Here is an 11,829-nt window from a genome sequence, read left to right as displayed (position 1 = left end):
CTGGGCACACACCAGCTCATCTTCAGCCACTGTCGACTAACACCCCCCAAGGTCCCTTTCCACTGGACAGCTCACCAGCCCCTCGTCCCAAGCCTGTAGCGTCCCAGGGGGTTGTTGTGACCCAAGTGCAGGACCCGGCACTTGGCCATCTCAACCCTCATACAGTTTGGACAGGGCCAGCTCAGAGCAGCGCTCGCTCAGGGACCGAACTACGCTTCAGGCCAGCGTGTTACCCTGCGGGTGGTGCTTCCTGAGCCTGAGGCAGTAGCACCCCGCAGAGGGACCAGTCTCGGGGAGCAGAGCCGGACCTCAGCCCTGGTCTCAGCAGCACACCCCGAGCATGGCATCCAGTCCTGGCTGCTGTCCCTGCACGGCGTCAGAGCTGCCTGAGCAAGCATCTCCCGTGGCGTTGGAGCCGTAACCCTGGCCCTCATGACCATAAATTGGCCGCTCTGCCTCAGTGCAAAGATAACGCGGAAAAATGTCAGGGCCGAAGGGGTGTTGACACCGCAGTCACTGGCTCCAATGCAGCTCTTGGAAAGCTAATTTCTGTGTCTGTGGACAGCTTTGTTTGAACGGTGATGATAATTTTAAGAATGTTTTCTTGCAAGCTGTGGGGTCAGAATAACCACTTAAAGAACAATTTTCTCCCATAACATAAGAATGAAAATATTTTATCATTCTACAAAGAACGTTCTTTTCCCCTATGGGAAGATGGTTTATTTGTGCAGCTTTTCATTTAATGTGAATGACATGCACAAATCCCCTACGCATCTAAATCACAGTATATCCTATAGTCTGACACCAGGAGTTTCTAAAACATGGAATGTGAGAATCTGGAAACATTTCCTGTATGCCAGTGAAAACATGTAAATTACTTGGAAATTGGATGGCAGAATTTATGCTGGATGAGGGAAACACCACTAAGGAAAGGGAAATTTTGTGCCGTGCTGAACAGTGCCGTGCATATTCATTGCCTTTTTCACGTCTGTTTTGCTCATCATTAGGGTTTTCTTCTCTCAGACGTGGAAGATGCCTCCATCTCCAGCAGTAGAAAAAAAGGGAAACTAATTATGAAGTGCTGTTATAGCTGAGAAAAAATGCAGCAGGCCATCCTGAGGTGCCTATATTCCTACATCCTGGGGAAAGGAGAATATGCTACCAAATACCAAGGTTATTTCCTAGCTGAGAATGAGTATGTAAAAATTAATTCCTCCAGAAAACTTGATTCTCTATTACATGGGGAGCCCCATGAAAATTCTCAGATTAGTCACATGTGGGACACTGTTAAATTCCAGTTGCCGCATCTCAGGGTGTGTAGACAATACGCTAAAAAATAGGAGAAACAAGGGAAGCGAGGATGAAGGAATGGCTTCTGCTTGAGAAAGGATGAAAGCAACCAGCATAGTCCATCTCGGAAAGCAGACATGGGGAGAAGGGCAGGCGAGCAGTTGGTCTTACCATTAATACTAGAGCTGGGAAACTGGAACAATTTGTCCTTGTGCAATAACTAAGCAATTACGGGCACTTAGGGGTATCCAGGCCCCAAAAGAGAGGAAGCAGTATTCCACGCAGCGTGTAATTTGACTGCTTCTCTCAGGCACTGAAACAAATTTGGCCACGTAATGCCTCGGAGGCTGAAAAATACTCACGGTTTCCAGAGGCAGACAGCGCAATTGCTGGAAGGAGATGTCCTGGGTCGTGCCGGTGAATACCAGCTCTCTGAGGTCTTGGGTGAAACCCTGGATTTATCACCACTTCAGAAAGGCCAGGGACATACCGTGCGTGGCTGGATGGCCCAAATGCCTCTTGGAAGTTGGGAATTTGAACCCAGCATCCAGCTCCTGCTCAGTGTTAATTTGCAGGTATCTGATCCTGGCACGGGAGGCACTGGATGTGTCAGCGGCACTGTCCGCAGAGCTTCACCTGCTGTTCCTCAGGAACTGAAATCCTGGAAAACGGATTCTCAGTTCTGGCAGTAGTTCAGGCTCCTGGAAATACTGAAACTCCGTGATGAGTTGTTGCCAGCCTTACGCATGAAGTAATTAATGTTTCATTTGCAGTGAGTTTATGAAGTGGACTTAAACTCACTCCAGTATATTGCTCCCAAGTAATTTATCCTCAGCTCTGATGTTACTGTACAGTTAACAGATTAGGGCTATTATTTAGTATTATGCCTTGGACACAGTGTACATGAACTTTAACTGAAGATTTATTTGGATGTAAATTTTTATGGCACAATGAAAGCAACAATCTGACAGTTTCACAAAAAAAAAAAAAAAAAAAAAGCTCCCAAATCTTGCTTTCTTGCTGCATTTGAACTCAAATTTTGTACATGGAAAAAAAAAACCAAACCCAACCCTGAATGTTTAGTTATTCTGTAACCAGGCATTTCAGGTCAAAGACACAGAAGGGATCAAAAAAGATAAGCAAAATTAAAATGCCAAGGTCAGACAAGCGCTTCCCAAGAGTAGTGAAGACAAATCCCAGGAGGAAGCAGAACACAAATCAACGTCCTATCTCCACTTTGCTTCCTAGCCAAAGACACTGAAAGTGTCTCCAAGAAGTAAAGAGATATCTCCCGTGACAGAGTGCCAGTGTTGTCAAGGGAAATGGGAAATAAAACACTCCCAGCCACTGCTGAGGAGATTGCTGCTGAGCGCGTTCGCAACCCCCTGGGGAAGGAGAGGATTACTGGCCAACTCTAACCAGTGGGAAACTGGTTTCAATTCCATGTGCATCAAGCTGAGCCCTAAAGGCATCTCAGCCGCCTACCTGCATCCTGACACTATTTTTTGGGGTGTATGGGGGGTGAAATAGGAACAGCTGCACTGGCGCTATGGCTTGTCCCTGGCCCACGCCACCCCAGGGAGGCGAGCAGAGGCAGCCCATCACCACCAGTTGCGGGACGTTGGACTTGCAAGGGCTGCAGTAGGGCTCTGGGAGTCTCCCGTGCAAGAGCAGCTGTCAGACACCGTTCTGCAAACAGCCCAAAGGCAGGATGGGACCCAAATGGCCGCTGCGGAGCTCCCCCTGACTTCCCAGGGGCTGCAAGCACTCTGTCTCCTCCCATCAGGTTTCTCAACCTGCTTTCGGAGCGTTCCACTGAGGGAAATGTGGGTTGTACTGTTTTGCTCAGCTTCCACTCAGCACTTGGGGAATTATTTGGTTTGTAAATTAAAATATAGATACATGAATGAAGCCATGTAGGGATGTGGAATGAAAAGGGACTTTCAAGGGCTTTGCAGTCACCCTTCTCCAGTTACAGCCCCCTCTTCACCATGGTTAACATCCCCACCTCTCTACTCAGACATCGCCCTACGTGGGCCAGGCATTTTCTTTGTGCTTTTCTCAGAGGCAGCGAGCCAGAGGATTTGGTTGTGTGGCTTGTGAGACAGCTTGTCCGTCGCTGTACCCCTCCCCTGGCAATAGAAAGGGTCACAAGGATGCTGTAGAAAAGCGTTCCCTGGTGTGACAGCACTTTTTAAATGATCCAGCACGAAACGAGGAGGTTATGGCGTGGTGTGATGTCCCGGCTCGACCTGCCTCCTCCGGCAGAGAGGAGCTCTTGTTTCCTGTGGGATGCGTTTCCGAGTGCGAGGTCCCGGCCGATCCCTGCCAGGCTGATGCTGAACACACATCTCTGTCTGGGGAGTGTCATGTCTGCTGGGTGAAATTTCACAGGGGCAGCCAGAGAAAGCCCTGCATCGGACGTGAGGTGGGTTTCAGAGGGCTAGTCACCTTGGAACATGGCTTCAATGCCAAAGCCACTTTATTTCAAGCTGGAAAACACCGAGAACAGGACAAACATATGGATATTGTGTCCATCTCCCCATAAGCTTAAGCTAAGCAGTGCTAGCAGTGTGCTCCAAGCCCGTCACTGAGAGGTGTCTATCCTGCTGTGCGGTACGCAGCTCCATCCGTGGATCAGGCAGTACAGGAAGGAGCCATCCCCCTTTCCAAACGTGGCTGGCACAAAAAACCAGCACATCAGCCCTGTGACGCTGCAAAGCCTCTTAGCAGTCCGTTGGCTTAGCCTGTACCCGTGAAGCAGGGATGGCAAAATGGGTGCTTGGCCTGCGAAGTCAGTCCCTCTCGTAAGGTGCTCTGAGAGCTTTAGAATGACCAGTCGCTAATTATCTGCTTTATCAGGACACGCTTCCTGTACGCAACGAGAACCCAGCCAGGCAGGGTGAACATTACTGCTTATTTTAACCTCAGGGTAACTTATTACTCAGTGTCATTCTAGTCGGCGTCCCCTTTTAATACTGATTATGCCAATAGCTTGAGCAAATAAGCTGGAAGTTCCTAAAGTTCATTCTTTAGGAACAGGTCGTTCACCTCATGCCGTAAACGGACCCACTGGCGTGGTTTTTTCAGGGCCTGGGATGAACCTCACCTGTTGGACCGGCCTCCACACATGACTCAGGAGCAGTGTGAATCACGGCTCGTAGCGTCCCGGGAGTCGGAGGTGAGGCAGCCTTGTCGCCCTCGCAAGGCGCTGACGGGTGCTCGGGGGAGACGTCTTTGGACGGCGGGGCTTAAGGAAGAAATGTAACTTCCTCTCTGCTGGGAACTGCGTGTTTCTGGTGAGTTAGCGGGGATTAACGGACATTCCTGGTGCTCTAGCTGGTGGGTTAATTTATAGCTATCTGGAAAGAAAGGCTCATTTATTTATTTCGGTTAGAAAGCTCGGTTCCTCAGAAATTTTAAGCAAAGGCTGCATGACTTGTTGAAGGAAAGACTGAACGGCAAGTGAGAAGCAAGCTGGGATAACTGCTGCATATAAACAGCCTGGAAAGCAGTCAAAAGAAAATACTTAATATAACTCAGATTTGCTCTTTGACTTTTGACTTTGCAAAGGTTGAAAAATATACAGACTGCCTTCTTGCTTTAGTATTTTAAATATTAAAGGTTTTTCTTGTGTTCTTTAATTGAGCTCTGTCCTTAATGCACCTTTACAAACCATCTGTATCTCCGTGGTGTGCCACTGTATATCCCCTATGAATCCCAACGAGAGGACATCCCGCTTTTATAATATATTTGGAACAACTGGCACCCTTTAACACGATCAGTTAAGATAAGATAACCACCAGAGAGAGTCTGAATGGCAAGAGGAGACCATTTCACAAAGACTGTGACATTAAAAGTGCATTGCCCCGTACTGCATAGCGAGTAGAGTGTCCAGAGGGACATTATCATCTCAACAGCCCCTCATCGGGTTATGCCAACCTTCGAGCACCCATCCCTCGGCTCTGCCTTGTGCCTGGGGCGGGTCTCATCTCCAAAGGCTTCCATCATGAGGAAGGATCTTACCGCTGAAGTGCCGGGATCAATAAGTAGAGCAAAAAGGAGCCACTTGCCCTTTTTCTGCACTTTGTTGAGATTTCATAGCATGCCATCGAAGTCCACAGGTCCTGGTCTTAAACGAGAGGATTTGGGGCAACATTGGCGAGTGACTCTTTGTTCCCGCAGGATGCTCAGCGTAGCAATTTTGCGGCTTTTGATGCGAAAATCCCATTTGCAAAAAGAAAGAAATTACCAAATTGTTCAGGTGTAAATATAAACTCAAAATAACGTGGGTAAATTGTTTCCTGGAGAGGTGCTGGCCTCTTTGTTCTTCCTCCCTCCCTCCATACAAGCGTTTTATGTATAGATACATATTTATATATACAAGGTGCCTGTCACCATATTGATAAACATTCTTTGGAACCCCTCCGAGGGCTTCCTCTCACTTGAGCTTCCCGTGTTGTACCCAAGCTGGGAAAAAACCTTGGGAGGGTCTTGGGTGTCTTCAGAGACCAAAGTCTCCAGCTTAGAGCTGTCTAGGGCCTGGACCTAAGGGCTCATCCCCATCCAACAGCAGCCAGGGGGTCTGCTGAGACGTGCAGGCAGCGGAGCTACCGGGAAGCCGTCACCCACACGCTCTCGGCTTGTTTGGTGGAGCTGGGATGCGGGCAGCGGGGCAGAGCAGCTGCCTGGGGGAAGCTGGAGGAGGTGACCAAAAATCTCTCTTTCAGGCTGGAAGATCCAACTCTCCAGGACATGTCCAGTCCAATTGTGGCACTCTCTGTTTCCTTACTGGGGAAACTGGTGGTGCAGGCAGCGCTGAGGCTCACCTCTGGGGTAGGTACAGTGGCCTGAGAACACTTTGTTCTGTAGCTTTGATGAATGAAACTTCCAAACTCGTTTGGTCAGTTTGGTGTTGATGTAAAAGATCTTTAAAATAACAGGAGTCTCCCTTAAAAGCTTTCACCTGATTTCCTGTTAACGTGAGGTAAATAAATATCCATTCTGCTACTGTGTTGTACCTGAGAAGTTCCAGCCTGCGGTGTGCGGGGGAGAAGATTGGGAGGTGCTAAAGACTTTATGAAGTAGCAAAGCACTTTGAGAAGGTTTCTAACATCGCTGCTGTGCGTGGCAGCTGTAGTGCGGACGCCAAGAGCTGGTCCACAAGTTATGAAACACCTTAGGAGAAAATCAGCAACAGGCAAGTCAAATATTCCTGTTGGAGCAAGGACGGAAGCCTTGCACAGCATGATTTAACACCTTCAAGTGGTGCTTCTTGTTAGGGGTGTAGCAGGCTTGTAACTTGATTTCGTTGGCACCGAGACTTTATTTCCTCTTTTCTGAGGAGCGATCCATGTGAATAAGCTAAAGGTTATCCGGGCGGTAAGGTAATTGGCATACCTGACTGCAGGGAGCAGCTTTACCCCTATTTTCTGAAATCCAGAGTCAGAGGACCATGTGTTTGAGAGTCCCGTCCTCAAAGGATTGCAAGCAGGTGGTTTTCTGGCAGGAGGGAGCAAGCCTGCATGCCTGGTTGGCTATAAAATGTGAACTTTGAATTGTGAAGACATTGAGAAGGGGAGGGGGAGAAATAGTAGCAATCATTAGGTCTATAACCGCTAGGACAAATGCTTCCCTGAGGAGTCAGCAGCAGCGTTGTCGACACGCCTGGCATGGTGGAACGTGCTCGTGAGCCATTTCCAGGGAAAAGGTTTCAGACGGTGCCAGGGTGCGCTTACAAAGGCGGGTACAAGCTGAGGGTATCAGCCTGTCGTAAACGTCTGCGTCTTCATGTCATAATTAATGGCCCGTGGGGCCAGCGTGTCTGAGGGACGCGTGTGCGTTGGGGTGGTGCTCACCCGCCAGCGGGTGACGGTTCCGACGAGCGGTGGCTGAGCCGTGGGCTGGGGAGAGCCAACCCGCCGTCTCCAACTCGCTCTCCGTGGACAGACAGCAAGCCCCCGGCTCAGGTCAGGTCCCTCCAAAGGAGCCTGAAGGACTGAGCTGGACAAGCACCCGTAAAAGCTGGATTGATGCCACGGAGGGACTAAAGGTCAAGGAGGAGCTTTCTGCTTCCTTGAGGGATGGGAGATACCTTTGTCTCAATGGCAAGCCAGCTTTTTTTCCTCTTGGAGCTGAGCCTTCCACTTCCCCCTCTCCACACCCTCATTCTGCCATCCGGGGGTTGGCAGCAGGTACTCACTGTCCACACAATATGTATTCCCTCTACAGTGGGAATCCCTCACCTCATCTCTCCTTCCCAGGTGTCTGTGCACTGAAGAAACACCGGTGAAGGCGTGATCCAGCCCAGCTGCACATACAAATATGAAGTTCTTCTGGATAATCCCATTTTTCCTGCTGCAAGGTAGTGTCTTGGCTTTGGGAATAATGGTGTGGGGGAAATAGGTCACACACTGAGACTGTCAATGTCTGTCGGGACTCTGTGCACCTCCACGGTGCAGACGGATGTTTCAGCTGACACTTTAGGGTTAGACACCCAAACCCTTCCCCTCTGCTTCCACAGAGACACTGGGGACAGTTCCTAGTTCATCCAGCTGGAGCAGGACATCAGGGTGTCTGTCCCTAGGTGCAAAACAGAAGCCAGGAATTCGGCTCACCAAAGGGTCTGAGCCTCCTCCGGGAATGACCCAGGGGAGCAGCCTCCCACCTCCCAGAAGGGCAAGGGCAAGTCGAGCTGGGCTGCCCCGGATTCACCCAAAAGGAGATGCTTGAGCCACGTTTGCCAGGAAGCGTGGCTTAAGGAAAGCTCAGCTACGAGCCCCGCAGCCCTGGCAGAGAGAAGCTGGACTGGAGGCAGTTTGCCTCGTGAATGCCTTTTGCCCTACCACCATTTCCCAGTTCCAGAACTGGGTGTCATTCCCAGCTGCCCTATAGACTGCATGTCCAGTGCTCAGGGGATGGCCGCACTCACGTACTGGTTTCTTTGCAGACGCTGAAGCTTTTCTGATGAAAAATGCTAAAGTCAAGCTGTGTTTACAAGCCAGCCCAATGAATGGGAATTTATTGCTGGAGGACTGTAATCCAGAGTCAGATTTCCAGGACTGGTCTTGGCAAGGCGATGCTTTGATGAATCACGGCACGCAGAGCTGCCTCTCTGCGGTGGGGGCCGACGAAGTGCAGACAAGTCTCTGCGGCAGCGCTGGCTACACAAGCTGGGTCTGCTCGAGCTCACTGCTCTCCCCTCTGGGCAGCAGCCAGGGCTACCTGGTGGCAAGCAGGAGAGGAGTCGCTCTCGGGAACGCGAGAGGTCTCAAGGCCCAGTGGCAAGATGTCGCGGGCAGGAGCGTGTGCGAGGAGAAGGCAGGTGAGTGCCGCAGGGCTGGGGGCCAGCACACGCTGCTGGGGAGGGTGGAAAGGCACGGTCAGCGTCCTGCCGGCTTTCCAACCCTGGGCACCCCACCGTAACGGGATCGGCAGTGGGAGCCAGACATGCTCTCCGCTTCTTGGCGCACGAGATAAGCCTCACGGCTGCGTTTGGAGAGACAGGCTGGGCAACCTGGGTGCCAAGAGGAAGGATGTTTCTCTCCGGAAGTATTCCAGTGAGCGACCATCGTGTCTTTCTGCTCTTTCCCCCCGCAGCCAAGGCGCAGCAGGAGTGGTACTTCCCCGCGGCCCTCGCCAGCACACGCGTGTATGACCACACGGCAGGCAACGCCACCCTCGCGCTGGGCATGGATCGGGATCAGCTGGAGGAGCTGCTCTGGTTCTTCCGCAGAGAAGACCGTAAGTCCCACTGAGGTCCCTGGGTTGAGAGTTGACATGGAGATAGAGTCCTTGGCTGCTAACTCCCGCCTAACGGAGATGCCTGCGGGAAGTATTCTATGATTCTAAGTACCGGAGGAGGGGCTTTACCCTGGGTATGTAAACCCAGGGGTTCTGGAGGGTCTCACCTCCAGAAGAAGCAGGGTGAAGCACGAGGCTTTGCTGAGACAGTGTCTCCTCCCAGAGCGGGGTTCAGCCTCCTTCCAGGTGTAGTCTGCCGAGGGAGCAAAGGTCTGGGATGACCAGTCATTTTGGCAGGGTGGAGGAAGCAGATCGATACGAGTAGGTCAGCGCCCTGAGGATTGGCTTCAAAGCCCCAAAAATCAAGGACGGAACATCTGCTGCCATCTGTGCTGCGCAACCCGAGGGCAAAACCTACCTTCCTGAGCGGGAAGCTGCAGAACGGAGGGACCCTTCTAGCCGTGCTCCGGGTGGGATGCTGCAGCCCTCAGCCTTCCTCCCACCCTCGGGCGTAGCCACTCTCAGCCCTCGGACAAGGCTGAAAAGCCGCGCGTGGCCGATGTGCTCAGCGCGAGAGATACGGAGGCCGAGGCAGGGGGCTGCGGGCAGCAGGAAGCCATGTAGGTCTCCTGCCCCGGGAGGGAGCGTTGCCTGAGCTTATCCCCAAAAGTGTGGCCTGGGTGCTCTGCTCTGGGTGCTGAGCCGGACGCCGGCACCCCTGCCCTCATCCCGCAGCCAAGCCACGGCACTCTCAGCCTGGGGATCCCCAGAAACCGCCCAGCTCTGCCGGCCGCGCTGCTCTGTGCACACTAACACGGCCTCTCCACGCTTTCCCCCAGCCTCCACATGGAATTACTCCATCCTTGCCCTTTCCTTCGTGGCCATGATTTTGGGTCTTCTCCTCCTGGCCATTAACATTACGCGAAACAGGTGAGTCAGGTAAACTTGGGGGTCTTTTGGGGATGGGGGTGGTGCGCTGAGACCCCCTCCCCCAGCAGCCAGACACGGCTTTGGCAAGGCAGCGTGCTGAGACGGGGCAGGAAGAAGCCCTGAGTGATGGGGAGAGGAGCAAAGCCACATTCCCTTTGAGCCGTGCTTCACAGTAAAACCTTCCCTGGCTCCCTGCTCTCCCGTGTTGCTCGGCACGAGCCACTTGGCTTCTCCAGGCCCTGGATCTCCACTGGTGAAGGGTAACGGCTCAGCCCAGCCCAGAGGGCTGCTGGGTGGGAGGTGACACCCAACGTGCGCAGGGTGAGGGGCTCTGCCATAGGTAGAGGGACATGCAGGGATTCTAGAGCAGGATTGCCCAGCCTTTCCCTGTCGGTGTTCCCGTACTCCGTGACAACCCTGCAGCTGAGGAGCAACTCGCCGCCTTCTGCAGCAAGAAAACTCCCCCAAACCGGAGGCAGAACTGCAGGTGGGACCCCCTGCTTCACTCCGCGTTTCCTCTTTATCCCTTCCCTGCAGGAAACGGAAGATCCACATGTATATGGAAGCAATGCAAAGCTCCCAGGAGGCTGAGGTGGAAGCCAAGCAAGCCCTGATGCCTGTGCAGGAATACAGCCCTGACGAGCCCCAGAAGCAGGAGCTGGGGGCCCAGGAGCAGAGGTCAGGAGACGTGGTGGTCCAGTGGAAGGACGGGACCGTCACATCTCTGTACACGGAGAAGTTCGAGGATGCTCTGTGACAGCAGATGAATCAAACCATTTAGGCCCTAAGGGATGTGTCAGGATGTCTCAATTCATCGCGACGGAAGTTTAAGAACAGCTTAGCCTGGGGAAACGGAAGAGAGGGGAACAAAAGAAAGCTGCAGAGCGGCACCAGCAGACGCGGCTCTGGACTGGGGGCAAACCCCTGCCACCCCCATTCCAGCTCCCGGCCGGCCTTTACCCACTGCTCCCGGCTGCCTCCAGCCTTCTCCCTCCGCTGCTACACTGGGGCGGGAAGCTTTTCCTGCACTCAGCCAGGGAATGTGCCCGCAAATCCCATCAGGAAAACAGCCACACCGAGGCAGAGGTGCTTTTGTTCTTTTCGGAATTCCTCTTTATTAAAATATTTTCCAAAGTGGTTGATCGAGCCCCATATTGAGTCTCTATCAGTGAGGTCGTATATATCTGTGTGTGTACCTGTACCAATATACACGTGGGTGTTTTACTCCGCAGAGTAACTGCTACTCCAGGGAGAAGCAGAGCGTTTAACCCGGTACAAATGAATCCAAACGCACAGCCCTGGGCTTGGGCACAGGCAGACCCAGGTCTGCTTTGGGATTCACCCCTCGCCCTTCCCCAGGCACACGTGGAAGCCATGGGATCATTTAGGACGTCGTTGGCAAGACATGAGTGGCTCAGACAAAGGCTTTGGGGACCTGTCCTTGTCAGGGACGCACCTCTCCTTGCCGAGCCTTCGGAAAGAAACACAAAGTGTAAAAAATCGGTTAAGAAATCAGCTATTTTGGTAGGACCTGGGGGTGTGTGGGAATCCGTTTGGGGACACCTGAGGCCTTTAGTCGACTGAAACAGTACCTGCACCTTCCTCGTTCAGATTAAACGAAAATAAGAATTCCTCCCACTTATTGCTTGTCAGGGGACCCGTGAGAGGAAGGAGACGGCTGCCCCCCATGATTAATGATTAACTCCCCCTTTTCCAGGCTGGCTGGGGGGCCCTGGGGTCAGCCCTCGCCCTCCCGGCAGTGCCCACGGCTCCAGCTGCTTCGGAAACCACCCAGATCCGCATGGAAAGGCGGCAGCAGGACAGGGTGCAAACACTGCAGCACCACCCGGCCAGGGCGGACGAGAG

General features: G+C 52.5%; 1 protein-coding gene across 1 annotated transcript; it reads left to right on the top strand.

The window, feature by feature from the left end:
* Positions 1-8,239: 8,239 nt before the first annotated feature.
* On the top strand, positions 8,240-10,720 carry SLC51B (solute carrier family 51, beta subunit; the record flags this gene model as incomplete). Its single annotated transcript, XM_010161119.1, has 4 exons — positions 8,240-8,614; positions 8,890-9,033; positions 9,873-9,963; positions 10,501-10,720. Coding segments are annotated over 4 exons (830 nt in total), but the record flags the coding sequence as incomplete, so codon positions are not given.
* Between the last annotated feature and the right edge of the window lie 1,109 nt (positions 10,721-11,829).

This window comes from Eurypyga helias, unplaced genomic scaffold (genome assembly GCF_000690775.1).
Source record: "Eurypyga helias isolate BGI_N326 unplaced genomic scaffold, ASM69077v1 scaffold13941, whole genome shotgun sequence".
Classification (NCBI taxonomy): Eukaryota; Metazoa; Chordata; class Aves; order Eurypygiformes; family Eurypygidae; genus Eurypyga; species Eurypyga helias.
Note: the sequence above shows the minus strand (reverse complement) of the source record. Positions and strands in the feature narration are given on the sequence as shown.